Genomic DNA, 13,756 nt, shown 5'->3' with positions numbered 1-13,756 from the left:
ATTAAAATAAAAGCTATTATTCTGAATGATATATGGATTCTCATGCTTTAAGGTAGTTCACTCTCAGACCCAAACCATTTTAAATCCTTCAGTTTATCTTCTTGCTAAGACAGAGCAGCATATTCGTGTGTATTCTTGACCCCCACAGGCACACAGCCTGACTGGCATATGTTCTAAAAGTTAATACTTAGGAAATGTTAACTTAGAGTTTCCATTGCTATGAAGAGACACCATAACCACAGCAACTTTTATAAAGGAAAACGTGAAATTGGGGCTAGCTTCCAGTTTCAGAAGATTAGTTCACTATTGTTTTAGCAGGAAGCATGGTGGCATGTAGGCAGACATAGCTGAGAATTCTATGCCTCGATTGGAAAAGAGAGTGAGTGACACTGGGCCTACTCTGAGCTTCTGGACCCTTAAAGCCTGCCCTCTATGACAAGCTTTCCCCAAGACCACACTTCCAACAGTGTCATACCCTATGAGGCTGTGGGGGCCATTTTCATTGAAGCCACTATACATGTCTTCCATTTTTGTTTCATTTTTCAGTGAAATTAGGTGCACTGTATTTTTGTTACTGCCTTTTTTCTTTTCCATTTTTTCTAATTTTTAAAATAAAACTACAAAGTTGGAGTGATGGCTGATAGGTAAAGGTGCTTGGCCTGATGATGATCTGAATTCAGTCTGAAGAACCCACATGATAGAGGAAAAGAGAAGCAACTCCCACAAATTATCCTCTGACCTCCACATATGTTCAGCGACCTGTGTGTTTGTGTGTGTGTGTGTGTGTGTGTGTGTGTGAGAGAGAGAGAGAGAGAGAGAGAGAGAGAGAGAGAGAGAGAGAGAGAGAGAGAGAGAGAGAGAGAGAGAGAGAGAGAAAGAGAGAGAAACCAGTTTATGTCATGAGTTAGCCTGTGTGCATATACTTCCAAAATTATAGAAATAAGCACTGTTTCAAAGAGTATCATTAATTCTAATCCAATGTAATATAATCTGATATTTTTGTATAGTCTAGTTCAGCCACAGTGAGATCAAGGCCAGCCTAAGACTGTCAGAAACAAACAAACAAAAAAAGGATAAGACCTCACTGAGGGTGGAAATAGTGGTGGTAAGGTCAGTTGGCCTCCTCAGCTGTTTTCCTTATTAATCTAGATTTTCTTTGGTGGGGGAAGAGGTAGGATTGGTTTTTCAAGACTGGGTTTCTCTTTATAGCCCTCACTGTCCTGGAACTTGCTCTGTAGACCAGGCTGGCTTGAAAATCAGAGATCCACCTGCCTCTGTCTCCCAAGTGCTGGAACTAAAGGTGTGTGCCACCACACCTAGCCCTGATTTTCTCCATTCTATTCTTACTATTTTGAGTCCTTCAGAGGAAAATGTTGAGAAAAGCAATCTCCCATCTTCTCACCTTTTTTGTCTTCTATACATGTCTCCTTTCCCACCCATGAGTGTCAGCCTGCTTGCAAGATTTAGCTTAGAACTCTGCCTGAGACTCTGTCTTTTCCTCTAGGTAGCCTCTGCTTTTATTTGCTTTTCTATACTGTCAGTCTGGTTCCATCCTGTCAGCCCATAAGATGCTGAAGGACTTTGGCTTAAAAAATAAAGTATAAGTTTTCTTGTGATACCAGTATTTGCCTAGACCTCACTCTGGATCTGTTTACACTAAAGCTCCCTCTTTTGTCCCATTGTCCAAGCATTTTGAGCTCCATTCCTCCCATCCTCAGCTATCCTACCCTTAGCCCAGGACACACAGCCTGTGTCCTACAAGATAGCTGCCTTTTCTTCTGTACTCAAAAGGGCACAGGATTCTCAGTGCTTAGTAAATGTAGGTTTAGCTAGACTAGATTTGTAGAAATTCTACCTAATTTTTTGTTTGGATCCCAGTACCTATGTTGTCAGGAATATGTAGGAAGTTCACCAATAAAGAATGAACACATTCCCATTCTCCCGCTGCCTTTCCTGCACCTCCATCAGACTTCTGAACCAAACTGACAGAGCATGCTGTCCTTTGAGAGGCTCCACTCAGCAGCTGACTCAGACAGATACAGACACCCACAGCCAAACAGTAGATGGAGCTTGGGGACTCTTATGGAAAATAGGGGGAAGGATTGTGGCCTCAAAGAGGATAGGAAATCCACAGGAAGACCAACAGAATCAACTAGCCTAGGCCTTTGGGTCTCTGAGAGTCTGAACTACCAACCAAAGAACATAGATGGGTTGGACCTAGGCTTCCCAGATCATATGTAGCAGATGTGCAGCTTGGGCTTCATGTGGGTCCTGAATAATTGAACTGGAATGGGGGCTATCCCAGATGCTGTTGCCTGCACGTGGGATATGTTCTTCTATCTGGGTGGCCTTGCCTGGCCTCAGAGAGGAAGCGCCCAGATTATAGACATTTGAAATGCCAGAGTGGGGGAGATATCCAACCCTCCCCCACCCCTCAGAGTCCAAGGGAAGAAAGAATTGTGGGAGGAGGTGACTGGGAGGGGGGCAGTGAGTGGTATGTAAAGTGAATAGGTTAAAAAAAGAAGTCAACAAGTTCCAGTACCTTAAAAATAAATTGAAATAATACAATAAATCAAGTGAAGTAAAATATCTTTATCTAGCTCAATGGGAGAGCACTTGACTTAGCATGTGTGCAAGGGGTCAATTGCTAGCACTACAGAATAGAATAAATGAAAAGTATCATGTTCAAGTACTGCTTTTTTCCAGACAGTATCTGGCGGGTATGGCAGCCCATACCTTTAATCTCAGCACTTGGGAGGCAGAACCAGGTGCGTTTTTGTAGGTTCAAGGCCAGTTTGGTCTCCATAGTGGGTTCCAAGACAGCCAGAGCTACACAGAGAGACGCTGGTTATTGATTGATTGACTTATTTATAAACAAATACATGTAATATTAGGTAATTATTTGGGCCTTTAATTTTGGAGGGTTGAAATTAAAATACATTTTCATCAAGTAAGTCAAATTTATCTTTTTAAAAGTAGATTTTATTTTAATTAACATAATTGTGTATATGCTGAAATATCTAGAATGTAACAATCAAATCAGGATAATCAGGACATTTGTCATCTCGGATGCTTATCATTCCTTGTTATCTCCTGTTACCATTATGTTTATAGCTGCCTATGTCAAAAACATTGGCAAAAAAATTAATATTTCTTATTTCCTTCCTAAGTTTTAAATACACAAGATTTATTCATGTATGTATACAAGATTGAGGTTTGTTTTTTCTTTTTGTAAACAGAATCATTTCGTGCACCTATGTTTTCTTATGGAATAGATGGAAATGGTTTCTCTCTTGGATGGAGTAAAAATTGGAGACAAGTCTTTGGTGATGAAAAGAAGTACTGGCTAGTTCCAATATTTTCAAGGTAAGTTACAAAATGTAGGGGTCCTTCATATGTAGCAGAGGATGGCCTAGTCAGTCATCAATGGGAGGAGAGGCCCTTGGTCCTGTGAAGGTTCTATGCCCCAGTGTAGGGGAATGCCAGGGCCAGGAAGCAGGAGAGGGTAGGTTGGTGAGCAGGGGGCCGGGGGAGGGAACGGGTTTTTTGGAGTAGAAACCAGGAAAGGAGATATCATTTGAAATGTAAATAAAGAAAATCTCTAATTAAAAAAAGAAAAAAATGTAGGGGTCAGTGGTAGCCTCTGCCTTTGGCTAAATATCTTAAATATATATAAAATACATATTTGCTTTTTAAAAAATTAGGTACAGTAAGTATACATTTGAATGGAGAGTAGAAAAATAAAAATAACTTTAAAAAGATCTTCAAAATGAAATTAAATCACTTTTAGGAACATAAAAAATATTTTCATAGATTATAGGACAGAAATAAAGTATGTATGTTCTCTCTCTCTTTTTTAAAGATTTGTTTTATGTAGAGGAGTACACCTGCATGCCAGAAGAGGGCACCAGATCTCAATATAGGTGGTTGTGAGCCACTATGTGGTTGCTGGGAATTGAACTCAGGACCTCTGGAAGAGTGCTCTTAACCACAGAGCCATCTCTCCAGACCCTTTTTTTGTTTTTGATATGAGACAAGAGTCTCACTATGTTGCCCAGGCTGGCCTGGAATTCACAAAGATATACTGTTTGCCTCCAGAGGGCTAGTGGAAAGGCATGTCCCAACACATCCAACATAGCTCTGTTTTCCTAAAATAAACACATGGGTTTTACTTGAGGTGTAAATGATTGATACATGTACTAACCCTGATCCTAACTCTGAGATCTGTAGGTGTGCTGGGTAGAGGCTCACACTGCAGGAGGATCATCGTGAGTTTGACTCCAGTCTGGGTTATCTAATCATATAGTCAGACCCTGTCTCAAAAGGAGGTCAGGGGCTGAGCAGTGGTGGCACATGTCTACAAAGCGAGTTCAAGGACAGCCAGGCCTATACAGAGAAACCCTTTCTTGAAAAGCAAACAAACAAACAAACAAAAAAAACAAACAAAAAAGGTCAGGGGAGTCGTAGGAGCTTTTCTTCAGTTAAATTACCATTTTCTATCTGAAACTGGTTTGCTTGCCTTCATTTTTCTTTTTTATTTGGTGTAGACCTCTAGAGCTGCTTCCCTGTCTTCTGGCTTGCCTTTCTGCTGACGGATATAATCATCTTATTTTTTTTACTTCATATGCCTTCTTCAGATACTTTTAAGACTTTGTTAATCACAAAGTGATTGTGATGAAATTTTTTTTGTTTGGTTGGTTTTTCAAGACAGTGTTTCTCTGTATAGCCCTGGCTGTCCTGGAATTCACTCTGTAGACCAGGCTGGCCTCAAACTCAGAAATCTGCCTGCCTCTGCCTCCCAAGTGCTGGGATCAAAGGAGTGTGCCACCACTGCCTGGGTTTGTTTCATGTTTTTAATGAAGAGTTTTCTACTCCTGTTGAATGACATACTATCTGATTATTAGTATATGTTCTCTGATTAGTGAATTTATAATTGGAGTAGGTTCTCTTTTTTGTTGTCAAATATCTTCTGACTTTGTATGTGTGTGTATGTATGTGCCATGTGTGTTCCTGGTGTCTATGGGGATCATAAAATGGTATCAGATCCCCTACAACTGGAGTTTGCTATAGTTGTAAGTTGCCATGTGGGTGCTAAGAATTGAACCAGGTGCTGAAGAGGAGCAGCCAGTGCTCTTAACCAGCCCACATTGTGATCTTAATCAACACTGAGGACACTGTTTCTAAGTACATGTGAGTTATAAGAGAAAAGGTTGTCTTCAAGTAGTAACTTCTAAACTTAGAAATCTTGGGACTTGATCTCTGACTTCATATGTTTTAGTAAATGTCTTTTCCCCTTTGGTTTTTGGAGACAGGGTTTCTCTGTGTAACCCTGGCTGTTCTGGAACTTACTCTGCAGACCAGGCTGGCCTCGAACTCAGAAATCCTCCTGCCTCTGCCTCCCAAGCGCTGGGATTAAAGGCATGTGCCACCACTGCCCAGCTTAGTAATTTATTTCTATCATGCAAATCTTAAGCTGGACCTTTGTTGTTAAGTGAGTACCAAGATAATTACTGTTTCTCATTGTACAGTTTGGGTGATGGTTGCAGTTTCCCAGCTCGCCTTGTGGGGATGGACCCAGAACAAGCTTCTGTTGCAAACCAGAGTGAATACGTCAGGAGGTGTGTTTGTAAGATTTTCAGTATTCACTCTACAACAATCTGATGTCTGTGTTGTACATGAATGATTCATACACACACAGTAGTACTCCAGGAAGCAGACAGAAAAAGAAAAAAAAAATCTATTGACATTCTTTTTTTAATGGAGGACTGATATGAGTTAAGTGCCTGATATTCTTAGTATAAAGCTGTACACCGGGAACACAAGTGGAGCAGAGCATGTTAGTAGTCAGGTCAGGACAGTATCGTGCAGCTTAGTATCTGGGAAACCAGGAGCAGTAAGTACATGGTGTCTTCATCCTAAGAAGCAAGATTCCCTTTAAGACTTGATTATATTGGCTTATACCAAGTTGAAATTTTTAAAAGAAAATGTTAACAACCACTGCCATTATTCTAATAACCATTAATTTTGATAACTAGATTTTAATTACAACATCAAAATAACTAATGGGAATTTTGAAAGTACAAATGTTTTCTTACTCAAAGGAAATTTCCTAACATAGTTGTACATCAAGAAAATTGATTCATAAATTCATATTTCAACACAAATTCAACATAAATTCATTTTTCAAAAAAAAAAATGAAAGGAGGAAGAGAACTTTAAAGCTCCATAGGATGCTTCCATCAGCAGGCAGGCCTAACGCTGCACCAAAGCCTTCAGCCCGTTAGCTCCAGCATTCACTGTGGCTCTGAGTCACTCAAGTCTGTTTTTAACTCTGGAAACCAAGGATGATGAGAGCTGCTTCCTTTCCTTGGGTTTCTGAGAGGTGGAAATAGTGTATAAAACACCAGCAGTCTGTCCCATACTCGCCTGGCAATGCCTTTCCTCCCTTCCTTCCTCCATCCCCTTCTTCCCTGGTTCTTAGTTAGAAAAATAAGTCTACGATAAATCACTGAATCATTTTTTCCCCTTAGATCTAAACTGCAGAGGTAGAAAGCAGAAAACTTGGGAGATGACAGGTAACTTGTTGTACGGGCCACAGACATAGTTCTTCACCTGTCCTTGTGCTCCTACAGCTCCCATTAACAAGTGTTACAAGCCCTTCCCACCAGCCTCTGAAGCTGTGTCTCAGTCTAACTGGTTTCTTTGGCAGTGCTGGAATATACACTGTTGGGCCTAGAGAGCCATTGCACTGGGGTGGGGGTTGTGGGCATTTTTTCCTGGAGAGAGCCTTTTCAGAATGCTAAGATCTCATGAGTGGCCCTCACATATTTCAGAGAAGGAATACTAATTTGCTGCTTATTAATTATTAAGTATCCTTAATTGAGCATTAAGCTATTCACTAAATTGTCTGCTCCTTTTTCAGTATTGGCTCAAATCAACCTTTTCCTATCAAACCACTTAGTGAATCAAAAAACCGTTTGTTAGACAGTGAATCTCAGTGGCTAGAGAATGGAGCTGAAGAAGGAGTCACCAAATCAGGTAATAAGTCTCATTTGATTCACTGTTAAATCACCAGATTAAACAAATACAGTAGAAAACTAAAATGATGTGATCTTTGAGACAATAAAACTTAGGAAACTCATAAACTGCATGCCTGAGATGGTTTGTTAGGAAGGTGCGGGCCTAATTGTACTCTGCTTTCTGTTCAGCTGGGCTGGTTCCCAGCCACACACTTCTGTAACAGTATATATAGAAAGTTAGTTTGGCATTGGCTAATCTGAATAACATTTTAAGAACTTTTTCTTTTAGTGTTCCAATATATACTTAGTTGAAAACAATTTTTGAAAAGCATTGTACTCAACTGGATGTGATGGCACAAGCCTATAATTCTAGTCCTTGGGAAGCTGAGGCAAGAGGATCACCACTTCTACACAAGCTTAGACTCCTTGTGAAACCTTTCCTAAGAATGTGGGAAGCTTTGTAGTCTTTAAAGAATATTGTGGACAAGGCTTTAGCCTTTCTTAGTGACTCAATTTGTGAAGTGTGAATGCAGTGTAGAACGCCAGTTCAGACTAAGCGGAATTTCTGGTCAGAACTGGGTTCGCAGTATCATCTGACCACTTACCTCCCATCACAAGTCCAAATCCTGTCTCAGGCTATCTCAGGTGCTTCTTGATTCCAGTGATTATATGGCTGTCAGTAATCTGCTTGCACTATAGGGAACAGTTTGAGATACTCAGATCAGTTCACAGTGACTCCAGAAGTATCCTTTGAACTGTCTGAATGCCTTTGATCCTTGTGCAGAGGGCAGGGACTCAGTAGAGCTTCGAGAAGCATTTAGAACTTTTTCCTTACCAATCTTGATGGCACACCTTTGTATCCCAGTAGTCAAAAGCTGAGCTGAAGGATTTCCATGGATTCGAGACCAACCTGGCCCACAAAGGGAGAACCTAGTGTCAAAACATCATCTAAATAACTAAAGGGAATCTGTTAATGAGTGTTATAGGTTCTTTAAGATTAGTCAGGTCCTAGGTAAGGTAATGGAGAGAGGTGTTTCATGGACTTCTTAATTACAACTGCTTAACATCCTGAACATGGTGGCCATGTTCACACAGCAAGCATAAGAAAACCTAACGAGCTCTAACACGCTGTGCTGCACTCACACCTATGTTTTACCTCTTTAATGAGCTTCAGCATTTAGCTAGAAACTTAATATTTTCTTTTGTCTTATAATTAATTATATGTTTACAGGGACAAATAACCATGTTACAGTGGAAATAGAAAATTGAGTACTGCTTGTTCATAACTAACCATTTGATGAGTGCAAGGTAAGACAATATAAAGGTAATTTCCTTCGGCAAATGTAGATTATTTGCATATTTCATCTCAAAACCATTTGTAATTTTTTTCAACTATGTCACCCAAATCAAGCAGTTCTGTCCTGTGACTCCAAATATGACTCTGCCAGAATCTCATTTTCCTTACTACTTCTAACACAGTGTTACTAACAATTTGTTGGTGGACTAATTGATATTGAAGAAGAGTGGTTTGCTCTTATTTCAAGACATTTGCTTAAGTGAAGATTGATTAAAGACTGACAACAGGCTTCTGGGTTTATTGATGATGGCATTGTCTCAAACCCATGGCCCAGAGCAATACATACTAAGTATCCTCTGCCTTTCTAGCTACCTTTATTTTTCCCAGAGAATCTCATCTCTGGTCTGCCAAATGAAACATCTGCATCCTCCACTCTAGGCTTATCGTGAGGTCAGGTCTTTGACAAGGGCTCAGAACCTATGCAATGATAGAGACAGGGCTCAAGGCCAAGGACAGAGTGAGATCCAGGCTCCAGAGGCAGGGGTTCCAAATCTCACATCTGGCAGAATAGGCTACATTATGAAGACAAGCTTGCTTGTAGGGTCTGCATATTGAGCACACTCCCATCCATCCCAGACACGTGGAACAAAAGTTCCCAACCAGTGCTTCCTGTATCTGTATTGCTTGTATAGTCAGAGAATCCCCCAACTAAAATTTGTGTAGCAGTAGGCCAATGTGAGTTGTCCAAGCAAGTAGGCAGGGTACTCTGAGTGCAAGTAGAAAACATGATTGTTTCTTCCTCCACTGCTAACAGGAGCTGTATTATTGTAGTAGAACTCGAGAATTTGATTCCTAACTTGTTTATCCACAGGACCATTTATTAAATATCTAAGAAAATAGAAAAAGTGGCTTTCAACTAATAATTCAATTTCTGGTTTTTTGTAGGTATATAAAAACACATTTTGGACTATTTTCAATTTTATTTGCAAGAAAATGATGGATGGAATGAAGCAATTGAAGTATAACAGAAGATATATATTTTTTAAAAGGAAGTGTTTGTACAGTTTGATGGATCCACAGAAGCACTACAGAGCAGAAAGATGCCTTAATTTATGTGACATTGCCTCACAGCTCAAAAGTGACTTAATTTTCTTTTGGAAATAACACCTGTTTTACAATGCTATCATCACATGTTAACATGCCATATGTATTTTTAACATCTGAGTTACAACATTAGCATTATTTCTTAGTATCCACATAAATTTCACCCCAAAAACACAAACTAAAAAGTTGTGGTGAAGTATACCTAGGGAAAACAGAGGCTAAAAATGATACACAAATCAGTGATTCTTGTGCTGTATAAGGAAAAGAAAACTGCTTTTTTTATTAGATGTTTACTAATTTATAATTACTGTTTTATACTTTTCAACATTTTAATAAAGATTTTTTAATTATTGGCTATAAAATAACACTCAGAAGGATTCAGATACCTAAATATAATCATTTAGAACATTGAAGATACTAATATAATTCAGTGAAGGTTTAGTTAGAAGCATTAATACTTCTAATTAGTACTTTTAAAAGCCAAATGGCACATGCCTATAATCCCAGCACTCAGAAGGCTGAGGTAAGATTGCTGTGAATTTGAGTCTAGCATTGGTTACATAGGGACCGTATCCAAAACACAGAATAATACAACCATGTGGTGTATTGTGAGCCCAAGGCTCAAAGGAAACATGGTAGGAAACAAAAACAGTTTGGTATTCTCTGCTTTTTAATTACTATTTGTTGAGTTTTTAGGGGAGTTTTTTATGGGCAGGGAAGCAGAGATTCATGTGCTATCCAAAGACCTAACACATACATGAATAGGTAGGCGTGGCTAAAAAAAGAGAGTGATAGAAGGAATATTATAAACAACTTAACAAATTTTCATCCCTAAAAGTATATAAACTACAACATGCTGTTAAATAGGCTTTCAGTTTAGGCAATGTCTAAAAATTACTGTGGTACTTTACAGTAATCCTATAACCAAGTAAACAGTGACTTAAAATGCAGTTCAAAGGAGGAAAAAATAAATAAGACAAAAACACGAATTTCCAGTCTTGGGCTGGAGAAATGTTTCAGTAGATAAACCCTTGTCCTCAGACCTACAACCTGACATCAGTCACATTCTGGAAGAAGATAACTAACTCCCACACATTCATTGTCTTCTGGAATTTACATGTGCGCTATGGTGCACATAGACTCTCTTTTTAAAAGATAGTATTTTTTTTTAGCATCTAGTAGCTTTAACAGAAATGGCTATAATTAGATTAGTCCACTGGTCTGTAAAAAGGCAATGTAGAGATGCTGTTTTTGGTTTATACCGTTTATCAAAGAAACAAGCCCAAAATGATTGCTTGCAGTGGACCAGCAGAGTCTCTGATGTGTGCTGCTATCAAGGTTGTGGCTATGCAGTGTCTTTATGTGCACAGTAGGATTGTGGAGGAGAGGGCATCCTGCATGAGCCAGATTGTAGGAATCCCAACTTTACCCAGTGTTGAAGTTTGCAAATAACCTTGCTTTTCATTTACCCCCCAAGTAGCTCTCAAGTCCTCTGAATATCAAACATTATACTAAAGATAGTGCTGTGATTTCCTGAACTACGCTTCGCTTACATCTTGTTCTTGTCCTGATTTATGCTGATCCTGCATAAATCAAGATTGCAGCTGTTCTAACTTTGCAGTTTGGGAAGTTTATTGAATTCCAATTCACGGCATTAATTCTGAATCTTAAGTATCTTTCCCTTTGGACCAAAGGAGTGAGTTAGCTTTGGCACCATGGTTTAAAGTTGTATGTAGTATGAATTCCTCTTCATTTCAGCTCTTTATTGTTAAAACTTTCATTCTAAAAAAAACAATGAATTAAGAGATAGCAGTTACTGCTAGGCATGCTGGTGCACGATGCCCATCTCAGCACTTGGGAGTCTGAATCAAGTTGGTCTAGTTCATTCTCGGCATCAAAAGTCCCTGTGCTGCATGAAACCTGTGTCAGAAAACCAAGAAAGGAGAAAGATCAATTACTCACCAGTAATACAACCTCAATTTGGTAGTTTGCATGCTACTTTCAGAAATATTCTAGTATTTCAGTGTTCCTATATTCAGATAAAGGGATTTGCATGCACCTGGCATAATTTGCCCCTTTAACATACTATTATGTAGAAGTATTAAATTTCTGAGTTCTTATCATCTGTTTATTAGCATAGTAAAACCCTTTCTAGTTTTCCACTTTGGTAGCCTTTATAGCCAGCTTTTTGCCACGTTCTAAAATATTTAGTTGCCTTTTGTTGTTTTGGTTTTGTTTCATTTTAGTGCTGGGGAACCAAACCCAGGGCCTTCTGCATACTAGGCAAGTTCTATACCACTGAGCTACACCCCAACCCAGGCTGAAGCTGTTGATATAGTCAGCCATTCGTTAGGGGCCAGCAAGTGGTCTGGGAATCTGAAAGGCTGGCTGTTTCATATTTGAACTGGCATTGAGTCTGCTATCAGCTGGGGGGACTACATTGAAACGAAGCTTTGCCAAAATTTCAAACACTTGAACATTTGTGAAGAAAATGGAGTTGAATTTCAGGTCTTGCCCTTGCCATTAAAAACATCAGACAGGAGACTTGGTTTACCTGGGTACAGAGGTACTTTACTGTTGAGTACCTGCGGCACCTGACCACTGTCACTGTGCCAACCAAAGCAGCTGCAGTGTACCAGCTATTGACATGAACATGTTTACAAAGTTGAGTTTTGTCTTCATATAAGAATGATTTTTAAAAAACTTTTTACATAGTAGTTAAAATTCAATGTGTTAAAAGCCTAACAAGTTAGCTTAAATATATGGTCTTTACTTGAATTTTTAATTCTTACAGAAAGCAAATTTGGACTGTTTACAGGAATGCTTGAAATGAGTCAGGAGATCTCCAGTTATCTCTGAAGCAAAACTGTGTTACAGGCTTAGTGTTAGAGCCTGCGTATTTGCGGCATTGGATAGGCAGTAACTCAAAACTACGCTTCGCTTACATCTTGTTCTGTAAAGTAGTACTTCTAGTGTGGATAAGTATTTTTAACTGACATTAAGAAATCATATTTTTGCATTTCAGTCAAACTAATAAGAACATGTAAAAGTACAAATAAGATGTAAGTCTGAAATTCATGTTTCATATGATCTAAGCTGTATTTTTAAATTCAAATTTAAAATACAATAGAGATTCAGAAAGGTCCATATTTTTCTAATGACTTCATGCTATATTATTTTCTTGAGTTACATAAAGCAAGGAATTGTATTTGTATTAAGGAGCTAAGAGAGATGTTAGTTTATTATATTTGTACATGATTACAGACAAGCCTATGCCCATTTAAAAGAAAAGATGGATACTATTTAAGGTGATATTTAATATGCTTTTCTATAAACAAGTTTGAAATATAGTTTACCTTAGTTGTCTTATCAGTAGCATAGCCTTCTATTTATTTCTCATTATGTGAACCTGGACCATGACCAATGACTCTTTGCTCTGTATTTTGGATGGCCTAACCTCTTACAATGTGTGCATTTTACAACTTTTTTTTCAGAAACCATAATTATTAATAAACAGATAAAGATATTGTCTTGTTTTTTAATGGTTTTGTTGCCATTATATTTGTCAAATGAGAAGATAATTGTCATTTTGATCCGCATGAAAATCTGTTAAAGGTATTGTTTAGTTCAGTGGTTCTCAGCCTTCCTAATGCTGTGATCCTTTAGTTTATCGTGTTGTGGTGACCCCCAACCATAAAATTATTTTTGTTGCTACTTCACAACTAATTTTGCTATTGTTATGAATTGTAACATAAATATCTGTTTTTTCATGGTCTTAGACAACCTCTATAAAGGGTCATGACCTCCAGGTTGAGAACTGCTATCTTAGTTGCAGAGCTTAGTAATTTCTGGAAATTCTAAGAAAGACAGTTAAATTGTAGTTTACATATTTTTATTCAGAACCTAAAAGGTTTAACTGGGCTTTTACTGGATAGTTTTTTACAAGGCACTTTAGGGTCATGCATACTGCCAGATATGTTTGTTAAATTACTGAGTAATAGACATTGTCTTAATCATTAAAATCTCAAGAGGACCTGTATGAACCAAGAGAGAATCACATAGATAAACACCTTCAAGAGAACCTGTATGAACCAATAGAATCACTTAGATGAACACCTTCAAGAGGATCTGTATGAACCAATAGAGAGGATCACATAGATGAACACTTTCTCTGGTGCAATAAGTACACTGTCTCAGGCCAGTTTTGGTGGTGCAAAACTATAATGCCAACACCATACACAGGCAGGAGGATGTCCATGAGTTGAACCTAATTGAAGGAAGCCGGCCCACAGCTTCACTTCATCCCGTGGGAGCTCCACGAACGGGGAACTCGAAG

General features: G+C 38.7%; 2 protein-coding genes and 1 long non-coding RNA gene across 8 annotated transcripts in view; 1 reads left to right on the top strand and 2 right to left on the bottom strand.

The window, feature by feature from the left end:
* Window positions 1–12,946, top strand: part of Zdhhc20 (zinc finger DHHC-type palmitoyltransferase 20) — a 58,851-nt gene extending 45,905 nt beyond the window's left edge. For 2 of the 6 annotated variants that reach the window (XM_031362688.1, XM_031362690.1), the window contains 5 exons: window positions 3,240–3,366; window positions 5,529–5,618; window positions 6,923–7,038; window positions 8,251–8,327; window positions 9,262–12,946. In XM_031362688.1, coding sequence (XP_031218548.1) covers window positions 3,240–3,366; window positions 5,529–5,618; window positions 6,923–7,038; window positions 8,251–8,288 — 371 coding nt within the window. In that variant the 3' untranslated portion in view covers window positions 8,289–8,327; window positions 9,262–12,946. Of the gene's footprint in view, window positions 1–3,239; window positions 3,367–5,528; window positions 5,619–6,530; window positions 6,576–6,922; window positions 7,039–8,250; window positions 8,328–9,261 lie in introns of those variants that run through there. The other 4 variants (XM_031362689.1, XM_031362691.1, XM_031362692.1 and 1 more) reach the window with 2 other exon arrangements.
* Window positions 5,737–7,934, bottom strand: LOC116085263. Its single transcript, XR_004116469.1, has 3 exons — window positions 7,855–7,934; window positions 7,625–7,712; window positions 5,737–5,915 (listed from the first exon to the last, which is right to left on the bottom strand). It is a non-coding gene; the product is annotated as an uncharacterized LOC116085263 (long non-coding RNA).
* Window positions 9,282–13,756, bottom strand: part of Mrpl57 (mitochondrial ribosomal protein L57) — a 14,614-nt gene continuing 10,139 nt past the window's right edge. Inside the window, exon 2 of the mRNA XM_031362701.1 lies at window positions 9,282–11,340. Within this exon, the coding sequence (XP_031218561.1) occupies window positions 11,203–11,340 (138 nt within the window). The 3' untranslated portion in view covers window positions 9,282–11,202. The remainder of the gene's footprint in view (window positions 11,341–13,756) is intronic.

Source organism: Mastomys coucha, unplaced genomic scaffold (assembly GCF_008632895.1).
Source record: "Mastomys coucha isolate ucsf_1 unplaced genomic scaffold, UCSF_Mcou_1 pScaffold9, whole genome shotgun sequence".
NCBI classification, from domain to species: Eukaryota; Metazoa; Chordata; class Mammalia; order Rodentia; family Muridae; genus Mastomys; species Mastomys coucha.
The sequence above is the reverse complement of the archived record's forward strand: the minus strand, read 5'-3'. Positions and strand labels throughout refer to the sequence as shown.